This window comes from Chaetura pelagica, unplaced genomic scaffold (genome assembly GCF_000747805.2).
Source record: "Chaetura pelagica isolate M959 unplaced genomic scaffold, ChaPel_1.0 scaffold76, whole genome shotgun sequence".
In the NCBI taxonomy this organism is placed as follows: Eukaryota; Metazoa; Chordata; class Aves; order Apodiformes; family Apodidae; genus Chaetura; species Chaetura pelagica.
Window position 1 is genome coordinate 7199563 of NW_009970723.1, and position 17722 is coordinate 7217284.

The window sequence follows — 17722 nt, forward strand, 5'->3', positions numbered from 1 at the left end:
TGAAACATATGAATTAAAAATTAAGAACAACTGACCTAGATAATTAATAATGAAGCATACAGTCATTTGGTTGAAATAAAATATATATAATTTAAACAAAAATAATTTGTTGGTGCAGTGAGTATCTTATGTTTTAGAGTTTTCACCTCTGTGCTTGTGTCCATTCACATTTCTTCTGTAATTCTCAGTGGTATTTATCTTCTCTAGTGCTGAGCAGGAGCAGTTTGGTACCTGTTCACAATTAAAGAACATTTAATACCTTTATAGATTTGTTATACTACTTGATTTCTCCAACTGTGGACCTGTCTCTAGATTGCAGATTCTTGCAGGAAGATGTATGACCCAGTCTCGTTTGAGACTAGCAGGTGTTGCCACTTTTAGTAATTAATACCAACAGTAATAATGAGCTTTTGCTTAATCACAGAAGGAAATTTTTCAAGCTGATTTTTGTGATATGGATATTCCTCTATTGGATCTTCAAGTATAAATCCTGCTTTTTTTGTTTGTTTGTTATTAATTCATAATGAAACACATTACATCAACTTTTTACAACATTGTCTTTGTAAGAATATATTTCTGTTTTGCACTGAAATGAGATGTCGAAGTCATGTATAAATTATTAATAGTAGAATTATATAGTTTTTCTTCTGTATGTGTTGTAAACACGTGTCCCCTTTTCTTATTTTTCACTTATTTTTCTTTGGTATCCAGGGACAGTCAGACTAGACAAATTCAAGATGCTGTTTCGAATGTGGAAAAGCATTTCGGTGAATTGTGCCAAATATTTGCTGGGTATGTTCGTAAAACTGCCAGACTACGAGACAAAGCAGATATTCTAGTAAATGAAATATATGCATATGCAGCTACAGAGACACCAAACTTAAGAGCTGGACTGAAAAACTTTGCAGATGAATTTTCCAGACTTCAGGATTATCGCCAGGCAGAGGTACAAAATTAAAATTGTACATGTTGTGTTTGCCATCTGAACTTTTCAGTTACTTATCTGTGATTAAAATGGAAAAGATATACTCTCCAATCCCAAAAGAAACATAGGAGAAAACACTTTTAAATATTTTAGTGGCAAAGCAGGATAGGTTGCCAAAGCATTCATCGTTTACTCTGCTGAGAACCTGAATGAAAACTGCCTGTGATTAGTCCTGTTGAAGACAGTGAAACTGGCCATATGAGCACTCGTAGAATTTGAGACCGAGTTAAGTCTTTTATTGGCTTTAGACTCTGGATTATGATTTGTGGTTAACAGAGTGTTTTTTTAGTGTTGTGACTTGAGTTGTCTAGCAGCAGCTAAGGTAAAATCAGTCATTTTCCTTCTGCTAGGTCTGTTATCAGAAGCAGCATGGAAGAGAATGCTAACTGGAATACTTCACTGGGCACTGACAGCTGCTCTGAGGTGCTGTCAGGGGCCACTGTAGATTTCCTAAGTCTGGAGTTTAACACTGAAAGTGCAAACTTGATTTGGACCACGTGTGACAACATAGTCACACTTCTGCTAGATAAGTGAGAGTAAAGGAAGGTATTGATGCCACTTACACATCCATGTGCGGGGCCAAACTAACTTGCAATTCTGAATTTCAAATGCTGAGATTTAAGAAAAAATAAATTCATGCACATGTAATCCAGCTGGTTTCTGGAGTACATATCCTTTCAGTACAGTGCTGAAAATTCCTACTTACGACTTTGAAAAGCTGAGAACCGTTATAGTTTTAAAAAGAGACTGAAGGAGTTGACATTCTTGATGTTTTCAGATATAACTTTTTATTTTAAGAAAAAGCAGCATTGTAAGTCATCATTTGATATTAACCAATTAGAAGAAGAAAACCTTTTAAAAGATAGTTACCCTGTGAGTTATCTACAAAGTAGAGGGTTTGAAACATAAGAAACAGTCATGAATCTTTAACAATGTATGTAGGGCCAGATTTTTAAGAAGTAACAAATCCAAGGGTGTGGATGGTACCATTTTTATTGTTTTATGTAAGCTCTTACGCATCTGGCTCCAGCTGAGCCACACATACGTGCTCATGCTTCAGTTGATGTAATAGCAATTTATCCCTCTGTTAATAGAATAAGTTTATATTATGACCAAAGGTGTATGAGGAGTCAACTACATAATCTCTCTGTCTGTTTTCACCTTTAAGTTATGAATCTGTAGTTTCAAGGTATCTATGTAATAACTTGAATTTTACTTCTTTTGATTTTTAAGTGTGTTAAAAACTGACATTTGGCCTATACAAATGCCTGTCCCCAAACCACCAGTGCCTTTTGAAAGAGAAAAGGCAGAAGAAGCAAAGGAAAAGAGAAGCTTTTAGCCTTTAGATCAAGTTCTTTGCTCATGAAAACCAAATAGATAATCTCAGTTTTACTTTTTTTTGCATTGGGTTAATTAACCGTTTTCATATATATTGACCATGTGGGCAAAAGAAGATTAGCTTATAAGGGTTACAGATTTCTGGTCTTCAGCTGCAGTGCTAGAGATATAAATGCTGAGGTGTGGAAGGGTCTGCACAACTGCCAGCTTATTTGGTATGTCTACATTGTTTGTCTCATTTAGAACCTTACTGCCCTATTCCATTCTATATTATTGGTAGTGTAAGTAAAATTGTTTGACTCTGTACTGGTAGAGTGTCGTAAAAGAGAAGTATTTGCTCAGATGGCATAGATTTTGGCTGATTGGTGACACTGTCAGTTTAGAGAGGAACGTACTGTCTGTCTCTTTCTAGTAGAGGTTCTGCACCTTCTCTTAGTTTGGATATAACAGCAATGGTCCAGATGGCTCACTGCTCCAAAGTCATCAGCAGCTTATTCTGGGGCCACTTGGGCACTATTTTGAATTGTGATAAGCAGGAAGGTCTTATCCTATTGCCTGTCTGGCCATATGTGTCGGTTTTTTCTAACTAAGAGAACTGAAACAAAAATTCAGATGCACTCATCTGTGCGAGCGTTCACATGTTTTAGGCAACCTGCTTTTGGTATTTTTAATACCTACGATGCTGTTCCCATTATTTTTAAGAACAAAAGTGTTACATTGCTTACAGTATGTTTGATAGTAAAGACAGTTTAGTCCATAATCAATCAACAAGTGCAGAGCCAATATATTGATCTTTAGATAGAAAGATACAGGCATCCATGATGCAGTATTTAGTACTCAGCTGTTAGAACCTCCATGTTTTCTTTATCCTTACATCTTGCCAATTAAGAAAAAGGAATTCCACTAGAAATCAGCTTGAGCTCCTCAAGATACAAAATATTTACTGGTTAATTTAGTTTACTCTCTTTTTTGCAATTGTTTATAAACCTCTGTCTCACTGTATTTTCAGCATATATGGACTAAATTCCTAATAAAGTGGATCACGAGTAAACAAATTGTTTCCTGTTTCTGCACACCATAGATGCAGATGATTTTACTGACCTGTGATTTCTTCTGTAGGTTGACAGGCTTGAAGCCAAAGTTGTTGAACCACTGAAAAGTTATGGGACCATAGTGAAACTTAAAAGGGTAGGTTAAACATATTTTCTCACAAAGTACATTTTGGTCTTCTGGCTACTCAGTCAAAAACTTCTTTGCAGGGGAGAGTGGTTCTGATTTTTCATACTGCAGTAATGAGTCTAAATTATACAGTAATACGTCTGAATCAAAGCTGTATGTATGTTGGAGGAAAAAGCTTTGATGTGAAGACAAGGATGTTCAGACTCTTGGAGCACAGGCAAATGCTAAAAAATGGCACTGTGGATAGTGTGAAACTTCCAGGATAGTGCAAATTCTGGATGTTTTTCTTTATAAATGATGTCATTGATTATTAGTAGTATTGTTATTGTTATTATTATTATTCAGAGTTCCAGGAGGTGAAGCACATGTAATGCGTTTGGCTCTTAGTCATCTATATGCTGCCTTGAACAGCTTTTCCAACTTTGACTTGCTTTCTACATTGAAATTTATAAAAAGAGACTTCTTTTAAATCAATAAATAGGTAGTGGCCCGATTCCCTCTCTGTCCTGCAAAGTCATCAAGATGACCTGAAGATATAAAAAAAAGCTGAGGTATCTTCTTTCACTATATTCTAGAAACAGTGTATACAGGGGTTCAAAATGTCTCCACAAAATATCTGTAAGTTTCTTTCCTCCAGTAATATTTGTATATTTTATATATAGTATATGGAGGTTACCTTCATCCTGTAAACTCAAGTCTGTAAGTTATGTGCAAATCTGTATCTATACAGATCATAATCTATATCATAATCTATATCAGTCAAAAGGTAAATTGATAATATTTGATGGTGTTTTACATACAAAAATCTTAGTGTGTTAATAATTATTAATTTGAGTACATTGTAGCATTGCACCTCAAACTGAAGCATTTTTCATACATTTTTGTTCTTGTATCTTTTCAATACCATGAAGAAGCACTGAAGATATGTAAATGTCCTCATTAAATACTGGGGACAAAAGCAACTTATACCAGGTCATCCCTAGAAACAGTGAGTGGCATTTTCTGTTGTCTTTGCCTTTCAGAATGCCGGAAACCATTACATAATGTTTATCTTCGCTACACTGAGGATTACAAGAGAATTCTTAAACTGTAGATGGGATTAAATATTTTCTCAACGTATCTTTGAAGTAGGAGAGGCTACACTGAAGATGTAGGCTTAATTTTTTTATTATTTTTTTTTCCCCTGGCCTGTTACCATAAATCTTGATTAAAAATTCAATTTTCTGGTCTTCAGTTATAATCTCTAGACACCATGACATTTTTAGTGAAAAAATAAGTTTTGTCACTCATGTAAAGCTAGCACAGGGTGCTAGCTGTAAGACTGCTTTGCCTGTAACTACATTAGCTGATAAAGTAAAAAAAAAGAATGTCATTAATTCAATTTTTTTAAGGAGGATGTTCTCACTGCCTCTTACTGGATCTGCTCCAGGGTGTACACAAACTTTTTTTGTGCTATATCTGAAATAATCTGTTGCTATTTCTCTTGGATAAAACATCAGTGTCTTGTGATACTAAATGCTTTAAAGAGGCCCAAATCAATCAGAATACAGTTGTCATTTAATGATCAGTGCAATAAAATTGTTTCATTCACATGTCCTGGTTTACCAATTAGCTCTCTGGGGATTTGGCAGCTTCAGTGGAAGCTAATGCAGTATTCTTGTCCTGTAATGCAGCTTCAGTGTAGGATTTTAGGAGTTCTTTCTGTTTCAATGTTCTATATATCAATCTTCACTTTTCTGCTTTTTGGCAACTCTGTTCCTACTTCCTTCATATATAACAGGACATCATATAAACAAGGTGATCCACCTGCAGAAGAAAGGACTGGTTTGCTTAAATAACTTCAGTGACTAAAGCAGGTAACAGTACAGTGATGAGGATCTGCCAGCTCATTGTCTGGTGGATGGACTGTAGCTGTACTTCTGTATGGTTTGAAATTAACTGGCTGACCAGAGTTTTTATGTGTGACTTGAATTCATAGTTTAAAGCCAGAGGGACTACTAATAATTTTCTGTTCTCTGTATCTGTCATTTATGTCCCTGGCTATTACATTCCATTCCATTTCTCCTCGAGTGCAATTAAAGCATGTTTTCCAAAAACATGTCAAATCTTGATCTGAAGACACTGGAGGGGAAGGTAGGACTGTTTGTAGTAGTTAGTGGGTATGTGGTGTTTTAAGTGAAAGACTTCATCTAATCTTTGGTGCTTATTACATATTCCACTGAGATTAAAGAGTTCTGTGACACTATTTTTTTTTTTTCCTGGATGAAGGTATTTAGATGCTGGTAAACAATTTTTCATTCTTTCCAGTTAGCTAAAAACACAGACCTCAGTTCTTTCACCATAATGGCATTTTCCCCAGCTTTTTAATATTTTTTTCTGCACCCTCCTCAGTTTTTCAAAATCCTAGAGAAAATATGTAACTGTGCCCTATCTTTGTACATCCAAAACTTGTATGTAGCTCCACCACTGTAGCTGCAGTACTACCAAATCTTCATCAGGCTTTGGCTAGCACAGAGAAGCATGTTTATTGGCTTTGGTTGCCACAGGGAACAGAGGTAGAGAAGGGAAGAGTGCAGTCCCTGTAGGTATTTCTGAAGTCACTATGTACTTGAAAAAAAATTCTGAATACTATAATGGTAATTCTAGTGGTTTCCTTAGCATTCTCAAGTATACTTTGCATAAAAGTCAGAACACTTTCAGCCACAGTGTTAAATCTAATTGTCTGTTTTATATGAGCTTAGAAAGTCAGTGCTGTTACCAGGGCCCAGTTGTTAAATAACACTAAGCATGCAGCTGTGGCCATTAGCTACAAAACTGCTTTGCTCTGTGGCAAAAAAAATAAAATAAATGCACTTTTTCTGCATTTAATTTAAATTTAAAATGTAAAGCAATAAAGTTTTTTTCTATTATCACTTTTCTTGCAGCTGCATGGTTTGCATGAAGGAGAAAGTCCTTTCCAACAGCCTTTCACATGGCCTTAAAGGTGCTGTAAATTCCCTTTTGAAAGAACAGTGGCAAAATTAGTTTTAATGGGTTCAAAATCCAGTTTTTGCTATCAGAAACCAGCTCTTTGTCCCTAAAGATATAGCAAAACAACAGTCTGACACAGGGACATACAGACAGTAAGGACAGAAGCAAGGAAGAAACTGAGTGTTTTGATCCAGACCTCATGTACAGACTTGTAATTGAAGACACAGGACTGTGAACCTTGGCAGGCTTATGCGTGTCATTGACTACTGACTGGTCACAGGATCACAGAACTTTTAAAGAGACACATCTTGGTTGTGTGTCTTTCAGGGTGAACAACCATGTATAAATTCTGAAATCCAGGGAAGGAGCACACAAAACTTCCTGAGATTATAGCTTTTAATAGCTTTAATCCACTCCATTCTGGAGTGATAGATAAACGCAACTGCTTTTTTTTAGAGGAAATGATGGTTTTAAATGCATGCCCATCCCCTGCCTCATGTTTTGTTAGACTGATTCCTTTGGGCTGTATTTCTGTTTGTTCTAAGGCACTGCTTCTTGAAAGCAGAGCCATCAAAATTAATGTAATTTCCCATAATAGGATCAATAATGTGATAAATATCTGACTGACATATTGTTAGGTTCCATGTATGGAAAACTATTTGAAAAACACGGTTTAATAGCATGAACAATAATTTATTCTTAAATTGTCACAGATCTTTGTAGAAATACATCCTACTTCTCCTTTGAAAATGAGGAGCAAAAATATTTGTCAACAGTTTCTGCATTTTCCAAATCAGTAAGTTTCATCTTCTCCAGCAACATTACTACTAGGATTATTCCAAAACCACCTTACTAACTGCATAGCTAAATATGCAGTTTAACCCTTTCAGCCAGCAATTTTTGTGGCACCTTAAGCTCTGTGTAGCAGTTTTGTGTTCTTCATAACTTCTGATGGGTACTGACTGCTGTCTGTTTTGGCTTTTTCTACTGATATATTTTATGCCACTTTTTCTTTATAAATGCCGCCTTTATTCCCTTGCTAAGCCCAAATGGGCCTGTCTCCTTACTGCTTTGGGGATCTCAGCTTTTGACCATCCACTGCACTTTTCATTAAAAGCTGTAAATACCTTTTTCTTTTTCCCCTCACATTTTAGTGTGTGCTGCAGGGATTTGTGCAAGGTGCTAAGCTCTCTTGGTCCCCATTGATTTCTCTTTCAGGGGATTTTATAACAAAGTAAGATCAATAAAATCTAGTTTTGTTTAAAGCAGAAGTTTTGTTTGTGGTTTGGTTTTTTTGCATGTATGAAGAAAAGTGCTTTTTATATTATCTTAGATCTATTTCAAACATGTCTAAAACGTTTTATTTCCAGGATGACCTTAAAGCAACTTTAACAGCAAAGCATCGAGAAGCCAAGCAGTTCTCTCAGCTGGAGAAGACACGTCAACGGAATCCATCAGATCGACACATTATTGTATCCTGTATTTCTAGTAGCTATAAGAAATGTTTTTTAAATTTATTAGGAATTAAACTATTGTCTCTAGAAAGTAGTATGAGAAGAATGCTCTTTGGAGAGACTTTTCTGTGTTGCTGTTGAATCTTTTCTGAAACTTTGTAATGAGTTATAGCTTATAATAACTGCTTTGTTACTCCCTTTTGGATTTAAAAGAAACTAAGTATTTGATATGTTTATGCAAGAGATGTAGGCATAGATTGCATCTAGTAGTTAGGAGGTTTTCAAAATAAGTGTAATCAGAGACCTCCTTTTGCCCTTCTGTCATTTTTTGTTTTATTGCTTTTCTCCCTGTCATTTTGGTAGTTGTGCTTCCTTACACCTAGATGGGGTATGAGTTTCTTCCAGCTGTGAGATGAAATGTGAAAGGAAAAATTATTATTCTGTTAGTAGAATATTCAACCAGACTGCTCTTCCTCTAAAAGACCAGTGACCCTCCCTAATTTACTATTTTGTATACAGAGGGAAAAATTACGCCTCCAAGGAATTTCCATTAAAATTTCATTTAAGTTTCAAATGATGAACAGTCCAAATCTGGGAAATGCCAAAATAAAGGGGCATCCTACTTCAGTCCCTTTTTAGCTATATTTTATGACACAGCATTTAAGTTCATGATGGTGTGCTGTTTATTTTTTCATACACTCTTAACATTGGACTCAGGAGTGAAGCAGTCCTATTCCTTGTAGGATTTCATCAACTTTATTTCAGAAATTAGGACATTTCTAGTGACAGGCCATAGGACCGCAGAAAGAGCAAAAATTATTGTAATGGTCAAATGCCACCCATAAGAATTGCTTTTTATTTTTGTCTCTGCCAAAAAATTTCCATTTAATATTAATCAAACCAGTTAAATCAAGTGATGACTAATTACAAGTCCTCATGTGATAAAGACACACAGATGTCAGCTATAGGGTTAGAAGTTGAGCTGTGATGCAGTTATATTCCATTAGAAGGAAGGGAGTAAATTGTAACAGTAAGCTCTTCTCCCCAGAGGGAGTCCCATTTTTTTCTCTCTTGCACCGATTCCCAGTTCACTTCATGGGTAAAATGGCTGGCACCTAGTTTGTTTCTTCCTGTCTCTCCTAAGCTACTCCAAACATCCTTCTGTGGCTTAGTTTCTTGTAACACCTGTGTTTTCTGTATTTAAGAATTTGCCTGAAGAGTTACTAAATCTCGGTACAGTCTGGTTTTGCATATGGCCAAAGGCACCAAACATTACATATTTGCATTTTAAAGTAATCAACACAAAATGCATGAAAAGGAAAGCATTCTTACTCTTGAGCAACTGTGATGTTTCAGCAGCTGACTGCCTACAGAAAGCAAAGGATGTGTACTCACTCCCAGATTACAAGTCCATCTTATAAAACATGCAGCTTTGAAAATAAAACCTTACCAGATTTTTTAAATATAAAAATGCAATTTTTTTGTTTCTGAAATGGCCTACCTAGGTTGTCTGATGTATTTATTTATTTAACATATTAATAACCAACCCTCAGTCCAAGACAAGCAGTTGTCCTGAAATATTTTGGCCTGGATACTTGAATTCTAGCAAAGCTGTAACAAACTGTAAGGGGTGTCTTAAAGCAGAAAGCTTCAGACAACATCATAATAGCACCTTCCGAGTATACAGAAGTTTTGAACTAAGGTAAATACTTCCCCATATATTAAAAGTAGAAGTGAAAACAGGTACTGTTATTAATAACAATTGCTATTTTGCCATTTTTTCCTTTACTAGTATTTCCAGTCACAGGTGAGTGTTTCAGAAGAGAAAATACCCAACTGTTGCTGTGCAAACTGTACAGATTCTGCAAGTTTAGACATGACAGTCTGCAACAAACAAAATTCCTTTCCCAAAGCATCTGCACACAAAATCTGGCCAATCTATTTAAGATGGGTGGAGAAATACATTTGATTATCATAGAAAAACACACTGTATTTGTAAGGGCTGCTTATGTGTAACAGCTGCCTTCATTTACAGAAAGTGGCTGATTGTAATAACTGAGAATACACAAAATGTATTTTCTTACTCTGTTTCTCTCCTATGTTTTGGGCAAAATCAGGAAAGGGAGATGAACATCTGACCTTTTGTGCTACTAAAGATATTACCAATTTTGTTTGCACAGCTATGGCAGAATTGTGTCTATGACTTTGAGCTGTTTGCAAGAAGATCACTTAAAAATTATAATCCTGTAATATAAAGTTACCAGATTTAATCAAAGAAAAGGAAGTGACAGCATTCCTTGTGCCTTAGGTTTCCATATACACATAACTCTAAAAAATAGGTTGTGGAAACTGGGCCTGTGGTGGCTACTTCCATTTAAAAAAAAAAAGTTCCTCTCTAAGTTGTTGCATTGTAGAAATCGGAAGAAATCTTGATTGTACTGTGCAATTACTTGATCCATACACTATTTCCAGATCCCAGGAAAGAATAGATTCTTGATTATATGCACTGACAGAACCTGTATGTAAATTACAGTCTGAATTAGTCTATAAAGTTTGACCAGTAATGGATGGAAAAATAAAGAAGTTTAGACTCAAATGATGCAGTCTTCCAGTGCAAGCTCTTACATCTTTGTGTAATTATTTTGTGATAGTATACAGTTCTGAGACTTTACTCAACCAGAATAGCTTCAATATCTTTATTTAAATGGTAGTATGCTTTTCTATACAATTGATAGTTAAAATACATTTCTAAAATTATTTTTGTAGTTACAAAATAAGAAACACTGTGTATTTATGCCTTGGGGATTGGTTGGTGTGTCCCCTCCCTGGTGCCCGGTTTAAGGTGTTTTTTGTAAAATATTTTGTTAATATAAAAATACTGAAAATATAAAATACCTGAAACACTTTTGGATCTAAAAATTATAGAACTTCAGTCTACTGATTGAGATACTTACGGGAGAGGTGAATTAGTTACAGCTGCTATTCTATTTTCTATTCAAGTAATTTATAAAAGCTTTGTAACATGAGGTTCAGCATATGACATTGGAAAAGTGTCATTCTAAACCCAGCAGATTGAAAATAAAAGAGTGATCTTTTCAGCTTATCTACTGGGCTGGCCTGTGTACTCCTGCCCTCTCCTTTGCACCAGCTCAAAAAAAAAACCTTTTCTGAAGAGTAAAGCCTTGTGCTGGGTTAATTCCCTGAACCCAGTCACTGTGTGATCGGCCATGTCAGGGCTGACTCTGTGGAGTTAGGAGATGATAATTGCAGAAAATGGATAAGGGCAGTGGGACTTCCCCGACTGGCTGCAGCTTGTCATTTTGCATGTTTCAGATCAAAATCACTACAGCATAGAAGGCATCTTTATTAAGCTGCAAAGAAATTTACAAATACCATAACACAGATGTGTATTATTTTGAAAACACAGACTTAGATGTTTTCATGCCAATTAGAGCAAGTATCTTTGTATCAAATACAGGACTAATTTCACCCCTGTGTTACTTTACCAGGCTGAAAGTGAACTGCAGAGAGCTTCACTGGATGCAACTCGAACAACTCGGCAATTAGAGGAAACCATTGATAATTTTGAGAAACAGAAAATAAAGGACATAAAAGTAAGTGTGCTCACGTTTCTGTATATGGCATCACATTTCGTTTTGCATAATAAAATTACTATAGTTAATCTTTGGTAAGATAAAAAAACATGTAGTATTAACTTAAGCACATATATAAATATTGTATTCAGTAATATTTACAAACAAAATATCATCAACTTTGCAATTAAAAACTGTTATTCTTAAAGTTTATGGAATTCAGAATATTCCTGTATCCTGTTGTTTAGTGTTTTCACCTTTCAAGAGCTGCTGTATTCCATGTCAGATGCATTTCTTAGTGGAATGATATATGTGGATTAATATCACTACAATTAACAGAAATCATAGAATCATCATAGAATCAGAGTAGCTAGGGTTGGAAGGGACCTTGAAGACCATCTAGTTCCAACCCCCTTGCATGGTCAGGGACACCTCCCACTAGACCAGGTTACTCCAAGCACCATCCAACCTGCCCTTCAACACTTCGAGGGAGGGGGCATCCACAACTTCCCTGGGCAACCTGTTCCAGTGTCTCACCACGCTCACACTAAAGAATTTTTTCTTAATGTCTAACCTAAATCTACCCTCTTCCAGCTTAGAATCATTATAAGTAAATAATATATTTATCAAAGCTGAAATATTTTCAGGTTACTGCAGTTTTAAATAGAAAGCAGGAAATGTTCAGGGACTTCAAGTAATCAAAGCTTTCTTTCATTTCTAGTAATTTCTTTCTTAATGTAAAGCATTAAGTGGTTTAAGTGCCAAGGACTATTGTGACTGAAAAACACTTGTATTATGTGATCTCAAATATAATTATAAACTTGCTGAAGTGAGATGGTTTTTATTGGGAGGGGGGTGGGGGGGATACAATAAACACAAGACTACATTGAAAAGAATGAAAGATGGTTGAAATTCCCAACCAGTACTTGATGTTAGAGTAATAAGAAAAAGACTGTGAGTTCTGAGTATTCTGTAAATTATTAGTATTTATAGAATTTACAGATAATTTATCCCCAACCTGTTTAAAAATATTGTCATCAATAAAACAAAAATCCACTGACTGAATCTTGAGAATTCCTAATAAGGATTATCAAGTGAGTTTTCTGCATGACTTTTATTTATTACTAATGAGTCTCCTCTTCACTTCCTAAGTGTTTACTTAGAATTTAGTATGAACTGGCAACTGCTTATGTGACAACTCGGCCACTATTTACATTTAGTTTCTAAAATTCAAGTCTACATACTTAAAAGTACTAGGTGTGTGCAGTTACTCATATCCCATAAATACCAAGTACAGAATTCAGTAGTTTCTTGTATTTGAAGTGGAAGTATACTTTACTGCATTAAAAAAAATTGTTTTCATTTGCTTTTAGAATATATTTTCTGAATTTATAACTATTGAAATGTTATTCCATGGGAAAGCTTTAGAGATATATACTGCTGCCTACCAAAACATCCAAAATATTGATGAAAATGAAGATTTAGAGGTAAGATTGATTAGGATTTGCTTTTCAATTTACTTACTACATAAAAACATTTTTCATGCTTTGGGGCTATACATGTTTCAGGTTCCTAGAACAAACTTCTTATGTATACCAAGCCCTTTTTTGCATTTATCCAGCAAGAGTGTACAGGTTTCTAAATTCAGAGATTTTAAAAAGTGAAGATCTACAGTGATGCAAATGGTACCAACCTGCATTTTTTGCCTTGAGGCTGTTACAGTTTCAAGTCGACATTTCTCTTCGCTTTGTGTTACAGTCTCTTTTACAAGACATGTTTTTTAAGTCCTTTATTCTTCCAGTCATTCAGGATGTTGGGCCTTTAAACTTATTGTTGTAATGCATGTTGTGTGTATGTGTTCGGATTGTCAAGAAATTTGGATTCTTTTTGATCTTTTTTTGTAATTGTTACCAGTCCTAAAATTATTTTTTCTATGACACAGCTGAGGATGAAGGATGGCAGTATTCAGCTAGTGCAAGACATACAACAGCATGATTCTTCAGTGACAGTCACATTTAAGACATTTCGATATTTTTACTTCATTGAAAAGAAACCATGACAATTTTGTACTATTCAAGTGTCACATGGCACCAATTCGAAATTATCCTTTAGTATTTTATCTTTCAAAACCAAATTTCCAATCGCATTTTTAACTTCGTGTTAATTTGACAATATTTACTTTCCATAAAAATATTGACTGACAATAATTCTACTGTGTTCCTTGACTTTATTAATAATCTTGCACTGATAGCTTTATTATTTTTAGCATCAGGATATTAGTATTATAATTTAGTGGGTTTGCTGTGGAGTGGGTGGCTGTTGGAGAAAACTTGTAAATATAATGGATACTGTAGTCTCCCCTGTATTCTAAGGGTTTTTCCAAATTTTTCTTGAGCTGCACTCTCCTGATTTTTTCTGAAAAAATTTCTCTGATGCAGCTGTGACTGGCAGCAAGGATTTGCTTGTGAAGGGGCTAAGAGTTCATCTCTCCAAGAAACAGAGAGCCTGAAGGGAGTTGCTGGGGTTCATATCTCAAGGTTAGCCTGAAATTCAGCTACATGTTTCTGGGAAACCATGACAGTTTCCCACTTGTAAATCCCCCCAGATCTCTGAAGAAAGTTTACTTTTACCACCCAAGTGTGTTGAGCAAGGATGTTGTTCCAGCAAAAACTGATCAATTCAGACTACATTTAATGCTGCTTTCTAGAGCAGGTTTAATTGTCCAATGCTGTATTTTTGCTAGTTTTGGTCTTGATGATTGTTAGCTTGCAAGCTGTATCACGGAACCCACGTCACAGCTCCCTTCACTTTAACAGGTTTTTCGGACCTCGCTTCATCCACCAGATTATCAGTCTCGCTTAGAGATGGTTCGTGCAAATTCCAAGTCCCCTCTGCAAACAGGCTCTATAAAGTCCCCACTGAGGACAGTACAGGTAAGAAAGAAAAATTAAATGGTAAATCACTGTATTAAAAAAATGTCTTGAGTAGAACCTTATACATGGATCCACTATCTTTACTTAGTTCAGGACCATTACAAAGGTGAAGAGACTTCCAAGAGTATAAAGATCATATTAAGCATTTTTTCAAAGCTGCCTTTTTGCTTTTTTAAAAATGCGATTTCCAGAAATACTGTTCCCTTCATCAACAGACTGTGGCATCTTGCAGAGAAAAGATCTAGGAGCTTATGGAAAACAGAAGCGACATTCCTTAAATAACACTTGCATATTCTTAATGTCCAGACCCTAGAGTGTGGATTCTCTACCCAGATCCTAACTCAGACTACTGGTATCCCCAAGAAGCAGAGCAAACCCATGACAAACAGATCTTTCCTTTTATACTTAGAAAATTCAGAGCAGGTAAGCAGAAAGAGCATGATAAAAGTAAGTTAAACAGATGGGAAAAGTGCCACTGCTTTTGGACTAGCTACCTCTAAAAAATCTTTTACATTTGTTGGCAGCAGTAAATTTGCAAGCATTGCAAAATGACTAAATTATTTTTTCTTTATTGCAACCTTAATCCTGTAACTAAGATGATTCTTACCAGTATTTCAGTTAAAGACAAAGGCCAAATTTACAGTGTACTTATCCCACTTTTCTTTTTTGGATTGAATGATGCATTGGTATTGCAATATTAAAAAGTTCCCTTGGCTTCATACACAGTTACCCTTCTCTGCTCTCAACACAGAAAGGATCAGTTATTACAGTTGAATTACTCTGTTGTTGAAAGTATGAGTCATGCCATCTGAAAAGATAAAAGAACCCAGTGATTCATTTCTGTGCAATTAAGATGATCAGGAGAGAAAACTTCTATGCACTTGGAAATTTCTTTCTTTCATAGATGGCTCCCCATTATGAGAAGACTTATTTAGGGGTTCAGGGCTTTTTTAAAATATGACTATTGCAGATACCTAGTTTTACACAAGTTGCAAAAAAACTGTTTAAGTTTTCAATGACAATCTGTTGTAAATTCTGTTTTGCACTTTACTTGGCAATTTATCTTCAGGATTTTGTTTTACTAATTCAGGTTGGTATGCTAGATTTTAGACTGAACTATAGCAGAAAATAATTATCTTTTCCAGGTATTTTCAATCAAACTTAACTACACGTTTGTTCACATGCATTTAGTGCAGCCAACTGTTTTGCACTGACCTCTAAGACAGCAAAGTATCATTTCAACCACGGTTGAAAAGGTCTGCATCCAGGTGTTCCAACACTGTCCACTGTGTAAGACATGAGGTGAGAATTGCCATGTGTTCTGGTAGTACCACATGCAATGAAATGTACAGCTTAAAAGCTTAAGCAAGAACAGTCATCACCTACGTGCGAACTTAGAGTATTCACTTTTACATAAAATTGTTTTCTTTTCAGACTCCAATAAACTTTTAAAATTATTTTTTCAGCATTAGGTAATCAAAAATAAATTTTCAAGTTGTGGCATGTTCCAGATTTATGGCAAAATAACAAATTTAAATCACCTAGTTTCCTTTCTCACTGTACTTATCTGATCCAGTTTGGTTCTTAGATGTTTCTGGTTGGACAGTGGAACAGGTTGCCCAGGGAGGTTGTAGAGTCACCATCTCCAGATGTATTTAGAAGAAATGTAGATACAGTGCTTACTGACTTGATTTAATCACTGAACAGGTAAATCAGGTTATGGTAGGGGAATTTAGGTAATGGTTAGATTTTATGATCTTCAAGGTCCCTTCTAACCAGGATGATTCTATGATTAGGTTAGCCATTAGGTCAAGGGAAACGATTATCCTCCTCTACACTCTCATGAGACATCACGTGAACTACTGCATCCAGCTCTAGAGCCCCCAACACAAGAAGGGCATGGACCTGTTGGAGTGATTCCAGAGGAGGGTCACAAAGATGATCAGAGGGCTGGAGCACAGGGCTGTGGAAACAGGCTGAGAGAGTTGGGGTTGTTCAGCCTGGAAAAGAGAGGGCCCCAGGGAAGCCTTACAGCAGCCTTCCAGTACCTAATGGAGCTACAGGAAAGCTGGAGAGGGACATTTTACAAAAGCATGTAGGGATAGGATAAGGGATAGTGGTTTTAAATTGGAAGAGGGGAGATGCACGTTTGACATTAGGAAGAAAGTCTTTCTTCTAAGGGTGGTAAAACACTGGAACGGGTTTCCCAGAGAAGTTGTGGATGCCTTCTCCCTGGAGCGTTCAAGGACAGACTGGATTGGGGCTTTGAGCAACCTGGTCAAGTGGGAGGTGTCCCTGCCCATTTGGGGGGGTTGGAACTAGATGATCTTTAAGGTCCCTTCCAACCCTAGACATCCTGTGATTTTACCACCACCTCACTGCCACTCATGATAATTCAGGGCACGCTCTATTTGGCATGGTGGGCTTTTCAGGGTTGTGTGGTGGTGTTGGGTTTTGTGGGGTATGAGGTTGTGGTTATTCCTTTCCCCCTCCCCCCTGCCCCTCCAAGGTGGATGGTTGGACTCTGTGATCTTAAGAGGTCTTTTTCAACCGTCACAACTCTATGAATATTTAATTTACTATTTAGTTAATTACAGCATGGTTAAAGGTACTTGAGTAGTGAGCAGAGAAAAAAAAACCCTTAAAGCAAAAATGGCTCCTCTCATTTTAGGAAATGGGGAGAGGAAGCTTCTATTCAGAAATGTTTTAAGTTCTGCTTAAGAATTTTAGATGTGTTTAACTAGAAAAAACTTGGAAAATTAGTCTATCCATCGAAATGAAGCTACCGTAACAGTCTCAATCTGCAGCACTCCTTAATCTCCAGTTACAAATTAGTGTCATTGTCTTTTTTTTCTTTCACGGAATGACAAATAGCAATTTTAGGCATTTACTCAAGTTAACCTAGCTTCATGCAATGATTAACTCAGTTTTGTGTTATGTTCAGATTTGAAAGCAGGCATTTGCTTCAGGCTAAGTTATGTACTTTGTGAGCATCAAGACGACTAAGGATTTTTCTGCTTTCATTACTTAGTAATTGCAGTTTACTTTATGCATGCAGAAAAAACTTGATACATAGCTGTATGCATCATGAAATCTCAAAATTCACTTTAATAACCAGCATTTAAGAACTTTCAAAATAGGAAGTTGTGGGTTTTTTAAAAGAGGCAAGTTTTGTCTTCAATACTGAATTTTTATTGTATCACTGTATGTTAGAAAAATCATTAAATATAAAAAAAATTAGAGTTGCAGTTGCCCAGAGAGCTGCTGAAC

At 36.0% G+C, this 17722-nt stretch overlaps 1 protein-coding gene across 1 annotated transcript in view; it reads left to right on the forward strand.

Moving 5' to 3' along the window:
- The first annotated feature begins 607 nt into the window (after window positions 1-607).
- FAM92A1 (family with sequence similarity 92, member A1) overlaps window positions 608-17722 on the forward strand; it is a 17945-nt gene continuing 830 nt past the window's right edge. Inside the window, exons 1-7 of the mRNA XM_010006502.1 lie at window positions 608-946; window positions 3443-3511; window positions 7843-7944; window positions 9728-9733; window positions 11436-11540; window positions 12893-13006; window positions 14336-14452. Coding sequence (XP_010004804.1) covers window positions 608-946; window positions 3443-3511; window positions 7843-7944; window positions 9728-9733; window positions 11436-11540; window positions 12893-13006; window positions 14336-14452 — 852 coding nt within the window. The remainder of the gene's footprint in view (window positions 947-3442; window positions 3512-7842; window positions 7945-9727; window positions 9734-11435; window positions 11541-12892; window positions 13007-14335; window positions 14453-17722) is intronic.